General features: G+C 39.2%; 1 protein-coding gene across 6 annotated transcripts; it reads left to right on the top strand.

Moving 5' to 3' along the window:
- Nucleotides 1-1,222: 1,222 nt before the first annotated feature.
- On the top strand, nt 1,223-3,543 carry LOC120450027 (clumping factor A). 6 transcript variants are annotated; one of them, XM_039632769.1, is made up of 2 exons: nt 1,223-1,987; nt 2,226-3,543. In XM_039632769.1, exons 1-2 carry the CDS (start codon nt 1,313-1,315, stop codon nt 3,462-3,464), a joined length of 1,914 nt encoding a protein of 637 aa, XP_039488703.1. In that variant the 5' UTR covers nt 1,223-1,312; the 3' UTR covers nt 3,465-3,543. The 6 variants fall into 6 exon arrangements, with proteins under 6 accessions (XP_039488703.1, XP_039488706.1, XP_039488707.1 ...); XM_039632772.2 differs by having other exon boundaries at nt 2,221-2,384; XM_039632773.1 differs by having other exon boundaries at nt 1,223-1,996; nt 2,226-2,366.
- Nucleotides 3,544-9,356: the final 5,813 nt, after the last annotated feature.

Genomic DNA, 9,356 nt, shown 5'->3' with positions numbered 1-9,356 from the left:
GGCCAACACCCAAATCGAGCCTTTATCGTGCCTCCTGATGTGAAAACGGCGTATGTTTAATGCAGGGGATAATTTTAATTGCGCCCCGGCTGCATTTTTAATTAAACGCAAAATTAAAAATTGATTGCTTTTTGACGCCATAACTTACACGATGATAATGCCCCACTGATGCCACGATCCGCAACTGAGGCAGTCGGCTTTAGTGTCTGTGTGGCACACTTTCACGCCATTTAATATTAACAAAAATTTAAATCGAGAAGAGCCTTGGCAAAAAGACGATTGCAAGTGGGTATATAAAATTTGCATTTGCGTGGCACATGCAATGTACGGATAAAGTTTGGCTATTTGGGGCTAGTTGTGTACGTTTTTTCGAGTCCTGTCAGCCGGAAGTAAAAGGTTTTAAGCGGAAGTGCGCAGAGTTGCAGCGACATATTGTGTTTTCGTATGTGCGAGCGTGTGTTTGTATGTGTGTGTGTGTAATTATATGCCGTGGTATGCTAAATGTTGCGGAGACATGCAAAGCGGCTCTTACCAAGCTGCTAGTTTGTTTTTCGAACGAGGTTAAATGAGGTTTAGGCAAATATTAGAAACTGTTTCGCTACTTAAAAAATTTTATAAAAAGCATTCGGGCCATAAATATTACCAAGGAAATTTAAGAAATACCTGTATTATTCGCTTAATGCGCGGACTTTTTTATTTCAATAAAAGATTGATTGCGAATGAATTGCTGATTAAATTAAGCATGCAAGAATGGTGATTTACGTCGAGGTTTTGTTGTTCGGGTGACTTGCATTTATTACTCCACATCGAATGACTATTAACATATAAATGCACCCACTCACCAGTCGTCCGTTTTGGTATTTAATTAATGCCATTTTAATATGGCAAATTAATGAATTTTAATTTAATCGAACAGCGCACGGCAGCATTTAGTGAACGAAAATAAAGGCAGGGACATTGTCAATATGCCAACTGAATGCACTTGATTAATTTGTAAGAATTCTTTAGTCTCACCTATGAATACTGATGGCATGTCAATGGCATTATTAAAATAATGACATTATTAAAGTATTTTTGAAAATTGATAACCACTAAGCAACTCAATTCCACTTTGTGCTGTCATTTTTGTAAATAATACAGATATTAAACCCAATGTTAAACTGTTAATATTTAGTTAGGGTTAAGCACTTAATCAATGTTTGGAGTCTTAAAAGTCATCAGTTCTCCCTTTCTAACACTTTCAAATATTTTAGCGTTATATTTTGTTCCTATGATTTTGTATATTTTCTAGTATTAAACTTTACTCCACATAATGGATATACCCGAGCCACTTGGCCCAACAATAAAGAAGGACAGCGAAAAGAAGCACACATCATTTCAGTCCGAGTTCATGTCTGATAGGTGGAGGCCTTATATGCCACACAAGCGCTTCAGTCACGTTGAGTTTTACAGGAAGATTCCCATGCAAAAGAAAATGAAGCTCGCCCTCGAGAGAAATATCGGTCCCCATGCCTATATAATAGTTGGCGATACAGTCTACAAGTGCCAGGTGTTTGTACTCCGCATCTACTGCAAGGGGTTCATCGAGAACCTTAAAAAGGGTGACATAATCAAGGTTCCCAAAAACGCAATGAGCAATGAGTTCTTTGAATTGGCCTATGCCTGGATGACTAGTAATAAGGTATATTGTCCACAAGATAAGATATTGGATTTTCTAGGCGCTGCAAGATTTTTGCACTGCACTTCCTTAATCAAGCGCGTCTTTGAGCATCTTAACGACCATAGAATCCACTCCGAGCTGACGGCATTTAGTTGCTTTTTGAAGGCCAGAGACATGGGTGCTACCCAAATGGCCGCTATGATGCTGTTCAGGGTGAGCAAGTCCTTCCTCGTCCTGGTGGCCAATGGACAGTTCCTAAGGCTGGATATCGAAAGCGCGTGCACTCTGCTGAGTTCCAGCTACTTGGCTGTGCAAAGTGAGATTGAGGTATGAAAGGTACTGAGTCTTTATTTTATTTAGCAAACTATCACATTTGAGTAAATATTAAATAACAATATAAACCTATTTAAAAATAGAGTCAAATGTATTTTTGCTTTTTGGTTGTGAATAATTATTATTTAATATTTTAAATACATTGAAAACTATTTTATTTCGAAATGTTCAAATTTTCAACACCCATTATCTGTATTATATTTTATCTATCTAATGTATCTATCTAGTACAGATTTTTTATTCAGCTCTGCTCTGGCTGATATCAAACTATCAGATACGCAAAAGGTACATTCCCCGTGTCTTGGGCTTGGTACGATTTCATATAATGCCGCCCGCATTTCTTATTCAATGGAGTCAAATTCTAAAAGATCTGCGACCAGAACTTGCGGATTTTCTGTGCCACCATCTATACAATGCTATGCTGCGCCAGCACGAATATTATATGGACTTCAAGTCCGAATTTTTGGGAAGCGACAATCGCAGGTGGATTCGGGATCCAAAGTGTCCTTATGCAAACTTACTCAATGCGAACGGTGACTTCTTGCTCTCCCCAAATGTATTTATTAGCTATCTGCGGCGAATCCAAAAGTCACCTGCGGGTTTTATAGCTCGATTGATATTGGTGGAATCTTTGGAACAAATTGACAAATTCTTTTTGGAAGAAGATGAAATTACGATTAACGAACCATCGACATCAAAAAATTTTACTGATGATTTCGATGAGCAATCCAATGTGGACTCTGAGATATTTTTAAATACCGAATACGACGAATCCTACCTTGATGACATTGCGTTCGAATCAACCAAGAGTGATGATAGTTATTATATCGGCACTATGAGTAGCAAGTCTAGAATGCGAAGCATAGCCGGGGAAGATATCTTTACACCGAAAGGTACAGACTCTTTCGAAGATTTCGATTTCGCCACGAATGTTAAAGGGGAAACAAAATCGGAACATACAACCGATTTAGCAAAGAAAAAGATAATTTATAGATTGTATGCCGGTGGAATTGCTAAGCCCAATATCGATTCTGATTTCGATTCGGATTCTTCTGGTGATCCATCCCAGGGATTCGCTACAACCTCCTCAACAGATTCCCTTCCGGACAGTGACAAAGGGTCTGTTCACAGTACTGTAGCAGATTCCGCTGCAGATTCTCCGGAAGATTCCTCCGCAGATTCCCCTGCAAATTCTTCTGCAGATTCGCCTGGAATATTACTTGCAGATTCCCCTGCAGATTCCAGTGCAAGATCTTTCGCGGACTCCCCCAAATGTTTTGCCGGTGATTTCGAATGGGAACCCGTTGAAGATTCCAATGCAGACTCCCATCCCGATTTTACTGCAGAATCCGCAACAGGATACGCCACGACTTCTGCAGGATATTCCGGTACAGGTTCTTCGGTGTGTTCCCGAACCGATAGTATAAGCTCTGAGGTTTACGAAACTGATGATTCATTCGAATATTTCTGAGATAAATTATATTTATTGCTTACACATAAATGTTATATTGTTAAATTATATTTTATGATTAAAGTAAATTTTTATTTAATGCCTACAGTTACTGGTAAGCATTTGTTTTAAGGAGCTTTGGTTCAGAAGTACGAGTTCTCGCAAAAAAAGGAAATTTTTAGTGTCCAACAAGGAAGCACTTAAATTGGGCGTAACAAAATGTCTGACACGCCAATTATTTTGCTTTCTATATAGGACAGACACTCTGACTACTCCTGTTTGTTGCTCTAACTACTTCAGAGTATCCTGCCAGTCCTTCTCCTGCTTTTACTGTTCTGCGTGTTAGTTTTTATATGTGGGTGTCTGGATTGCTCTCGGGTTTTGAGGGAAATTTTCTGCTGCTTGCCTTTTAAGTGGTTTTATTGTTCACTTGTTTGTACTGCATGCTACAAGTTCGTTACTTTATTTTCATTTGTATTTTTCTTTCCATATTGGTTTAAAAGTCAGTGAGCCATGGCCAACAACGACGATGAGCTGCAATTTGTGATGTCAGAGAGGTCAGCTTGCTGAGAAGTTGGTTAGGGTTTAACTGACGGGAACTGATGATTGGAAATGTTTTAAAGGTAATCAGAGTGTAGGAACTTGCTTCAGAAGTTTTTTTTTACCACACATATTTTATTACCTAATTATAACACAAATAAAAGAGAAACTCGTTGATATTGCGCTGTTAATAATAACCATGCAAGAAAACTTTCCAATTTGCTGTGATATATTACTCCAAAATGCCGAAACACAGAGTGCAAAATAATTAGAACTTTTTAGAGAAATTTTTGTTTTTGTGTATGTTTCAATGATTGCACGATTTGCTAATTACAATTTGATTTTTTGTCGAAACTGGAGCTTATCCAAAATGTTCATTAGCTGTAAGTGAAAATGTAAATGCTTGTTATTTGTCAGATATTTCGAATCTTCTTGATATTTCCGGTGGCTATCATTATTGTCCAATAAGGCAGCTATAATTTATTTTGTGAGCTTAGTATAATGATTTATGGCAGTTTTGCTGTCCCGACGAATTCCTTAATAAAACTAATTGATATATTGCTTAAGAATATTTCGGAATGCTTTAATTTCCGTTAAGGCAAGTGGTAATATATTGATATCCGGTTACGAAAATGGTTTGATCTAAAATTTATGTGTAAATGTACAGTTTTAAAGAAGATTAGAAATCTTGGATGTGTGCGGAACATAAACTTGCACAATTCATTAAGATTTTCCCTACTACGAGTATATGTTGGCAAATTTATATAACAGGTGAGCTATTCATAAGAACCCTACTTCAAGAACCCTGAAAGAAAAACACTTTTTCCTTTGCTTCATTCAGCACATTTCTTGCTTTTCTTCTGCTTCACTGGCTAAATGCGCTTTTCCTGCTCACATGTTTCCCACTCAAGTTTGCTTGTTCGTTTACTGCTGGCATTTCATTAAGTTCGCCTCTGCTTGCCATTTGACTTCAATCAGGAAATGGAAGAGATTAAGGATGAAACCGAGAGCCAATGACCCACATAGTAACCCGCTCATAGATGCAAAATTTGTGCCACTTTGTAGGGGCTTAGTAATTAGACATTATTGCTACGAAACATCGAAAGCAAATTAGCACACTGGTATTTTGAATTAAAAGCTATGGCGACCCATGAGCGGCATCGATTCTATACTTTCGGGTGTCTGCAGTTCTCAAAAAGGACCAAATGCAGCGAGTCCTTTTCGCCATCGAGCAACAATGGCTGGCAATAGAGGTACCGATAAATAGGAAATTTGCACCGAATTTGCACGCACGGCCTAATTGTTGGCCATGTTGTTAGGGCTCCGACGGCAGATTAAATCGGACGTAACGCATAACACAAGCGCACTGGAATTGGCCATGGGAAACTCGCTGAAAATGTGACAGGACCCGTTGGCAAATGGGGTCGGGCCCAAAGCACTTTACTTCACTGCGATACAAGGCAATTGAGTCCCGGCCACTGGCAATTCACAAGTTGCAAGTGCAGTTTGGCGTAAATTTTCCAATTTCAACATTTCATTTGGCAAATTTTATGACACTTTCCATATGCAAAATCATTTGCCATTGCCATTAAATATCAACTACTTAACTGCAATTCATTAGCGTACTTTCATATTTAAATTGTTAGTGGACTTTTGATTATCATGAAATGAAATTGTTTCTGAAATTTGGTCATTTGCTTGCATTTTTTTTATCCTGCTTTGGATATTTGTTCCTGGAAAGCGCTTTTTTTATATATATATACAAATACAAAACAGTAATTAAAATATCTGTTAGGTAGAATGCATTATTACGAAAAAAAGGCTTTTTCTTTGTCTACCTTGCCTATGTCATCATCATAGCCAGGGTTCAATAAACTCGAAAGCTTAGATCATGTGCCCCCTTTTTTAAGCCTTTACAATGCAAATGTGAAAACGCCGACAGAATCTCACTGGATGATTAAAATATAATTCATATGCCAGTCCAAAGTTGTGGAACATTTCCGGTGTTGTAAAAAACTCCGCCCAGCCACCCCATCCACTTGTTTCATAATGAACACACACATATTCATAACGCTTCGCTGACGACGTCTGCTTTCTCAGCTCCTCGAACAGTGAGACCGAGTCGTCACAAATGCTGCAAACTTATCTCAACGAATTCGAGAAATGGGCCATGGCGAACAACATCAAAATTAACGAAAGCAAATGCGTAAACGTTTGCTTTACGTTACGCCATAAAACAACTCCTGCGGTACACATTAATAATGTGGACATAGAGCAAGCAACTAAGGCGAAATACCTAGGCCTCACACTGGACAAACGCCTAACCTTCCGAGATCATATTGCCAGAGTCGTCAAAATGTGCAACCTAAAGCGTAACCAACTATTCTGGATGCTAAATAAGAAAAGCAAACTACCTTTAAGATGCAAGCGTCAGATTTATCAGCAAATTATCGCACCTACTTGGAGATACGGCATCCAAATTTGGGGAGTGGCGGCTGCGTCCCACCGAAAACGATTCCAAACCGTCCAGAACAAAACATTAAGACAAATCACTGGCTGTGACTGGTTCGTTAGCGGCCAAACGCTTCACAATGATTTAAACCTGAGCCTTGTTGAAGACCAAATCTCGTTCTTCTCAAGCAGATACAACGATCGACTAACTGCCCACCGTAATCGTCTCGCCCGGAGATTACAGGGGGCTATCCCAATTCGCAGGCTCAAAAGAAGACATTTTGGGCTGCTTCTAAGATGATAGTATGAATATATTATTTACCTGAAACCTCACTACTCGAAATTTGACCTATTCCTATATATTAAGATGAAAACAAATTATATTTTATAATTAAGAGATTATTTACTTAAGACAACATTTAGGTTAAAGGCTTTAATTGACCTGTTCCTGAATAATATTAAATAAAGATGTTAATTAATTTAAAAAAAAAAAACGCGCACGCACACAAACACCTCTCGTTTGCGTATGTGTCCCACGGGTGTGTGCGTGTGTGTGTGTTCGTGCGAAAATATTACGACAGGCCTGTCTTCCTGCATGTGACATAAATCTTGGGCAAATAAATAAAATAAAAAAACGCGAGAGAACCCAAAGCAAAATGAAAGATAGACCGAAGACAGTAAAAGCAAATGAAAACGCACGCGCAGCAGTAAATTTTCCGGTGGCCAAGAGGAGTGGAAGAAATTGGTGATGGTGGGGCAAAGGTGTTGGGGCAGGTGGGACATCATGAACACCTAGACGTGCCGACAATTTTTGCATTTAAATGCGAGCAATTTGCCGGCTTCAGCCGAAAGAAGAAGCAAATGAACGTCAACACAGGCGAAACGAATAAAAAACTGTTGCCTACTTTCCGGGGCCATCGAGAAGAAAATGGCGTTAAACGGATGTGAATCATGTGCGGAACTCCCCAGCACAAAAAGACACAAAAAGAATGACAAAAAAAAATTCGAATGAGCCAAGGAAGACTAAAAACTGTCGAGTGGCGGAAGCACAAAATGAAAATGATAATAACAATGCGGTGGCAGGCGTCTTCAATTATTGAAAATGGTGCGATTTGCATGGCAAGCGTTTCATTTGACAGCGGAAGTTCATTAGCGCCATCTGGCGTTGGAGCTGGCTAGCCCATTGAGCATTAGTGTGTGTGTGTGTCTGTGAGCTTGTGTGTGTGCGAAATTGCACTTTCTGAGTATCGGCAACACTTAATTAGAAACCGCATGAGCAAAAGGAGCAGAAAGAGTGCAGAATTAATTGTGGCTGCGGTCAATTTGGCACGTTTTGATGGGTATGATGGTACTATAGCCATTGTGGCGCAGATTTTATAAAAATTCATTCTATTATAAGTAACCCAAAGATAGTTTAGGTCATTGAATAGTGATCTACCGATATTATAATCTTTTTTTTGCAATTTTATACCCTTTTTTTTACAAACTTTCAATGAGCATCTGTCAAGGCGAAACTACACACATGGTGCTAGATTTACAGCCCGATGAACGGATGCAGTGCTACTTCATTCAACATTAATTACACTCGCGGTTCTTCTTTCAGAGTGGATTGGTCAATGGATTTTCCAATGCCAGTTTCCGATTCGATCCCTTTGCTTCCATGGCAAGTCGAAGTTGATTTAACATTTCACTCGGTCGCTGAGCAGTTAAATCACCGCCAAGGCCACTTGAATGCGAAAACCACTGCTGATGGGAATGTGGCTGTGGCAGGCGTTCATCATCCGCGTCATTATCGGGTTCTCCACATTTGGCACGCCGCCGAAAGATCGAGGTACCGGAGGGAAAAAAAGGGGGAAATGCGGAAAAAAAAGAAGCCACCTGAAAAATCCTTTCGGCTGCCAAATGCAGCAGTTGCTTTTGCTTCAATTGAATAATTCGTATGATAAACGAGTATGTTTTGCAGTGCGAGCTGTGTGCATTTTATATGCCCTCAGGCGTTTCGATTTCACTTTTTGCTCTATACTTGCGGCACTGAGTTTAATGCCTCTATCAAAATATTTTCCTGCGCATAATTTTTGCGGCCATCTCTCATTTTGTGTTTTTTGGTTTTTGATTTTTTTGTAATCGCCGCTGGGTGTTTGTGACACCTCAACAAAATTGTTTGCTCCATAAATGTTAGCTTTTTGTAACAGAGAAGCTATAAATCTGAATATAAATAAGTATGATCTAGCGTAACAAAACAAAAGTGGAGCATTTGTATTTATTTGGTATTATTAACTGCTTATATTTATTATCGTATGACTATCCTCAATTTAAGAACAATGCTTATATTAAACATCATGTATTCTGGCCACCAATTAAAGGACTCCACATACAATTTGGTTTCATCTCCATTAAGTTCCGGCCAAAGAGCCATCCATAATCCCTGGCAGGTAAGAACCCATCATAAAGGGAATAAAATCGATAGAGCAGCATCTGGTCAATGGCCAAGGACCGCAAAAGTTCAGCCTCCACGCATTTGCGAAACAATTGCACCGGAAAGCACTTCAATGTTAAGTACCAAAAACAGAACATCGAACTCTGTGTTTGGTCCTGCCTTTGTTTCAAGCCAACTATGCTGGGGGAATTGCCAAGGTGGATAGGTAAAATAATCGGCAAAAAGGTGCTTAAAACTCCATTCAGAATAGAACCCTCTTCGCAGTAATTCTCAGAAAAGCATAACTCCAAAAGACTACCCACCAAACGGGAGATTACTTATCCATTTGAATAATTAACCGGCGGGGAAAATTAGCTCTGGTCAGGCGAAGAAACTTCAAAATCGCAAGTGCCGTCTGTCTTGAAAAAGTTTTTGCTTTGTAGCATATTGAGAGAGTGCCTTGAAAGTTTTCTTTTCGGGCAATTTCAATATTTATTCCACCAGTC

Source organism: Drosophila santomea, chromosome 3L (assembly GCF_016746245.2).
Source record: "Drosophila santomea strain STO CAGO 1482 chromosome 3L, Prin_Dsan_1.1, whole genome shotgun sequence".
In the NCBI taxonomy this organism is placed as follows: domain Eukaryota; kingdom Metazoa; phylum Arthropoda; class Insecta; order Diptera; family Drosophilidae; genus Drosophila; species Drosophila santomea.
The sequence above is the reverse complement of the archived record's forward strand: the minus strand, read 5'-3'. Positions and strand labels throughout refer to the sequence as shown.

Coding starts and splice junctions, on each gene's coding strand:
- LOC120450027 (XM_039632769.1), top strand. CDS start 1,313: ATGGATATACCCGAGCCACTTGGCCCAACAATAAAGAAGGACAGCGAA. Junction 1,988..2,225: donor CTGTGCAAAGTGAGATTGAG/GTATGAAAGGTA, acceptor TATCTAGTACAG/ATTTTTTATTCAGCTCTGCT.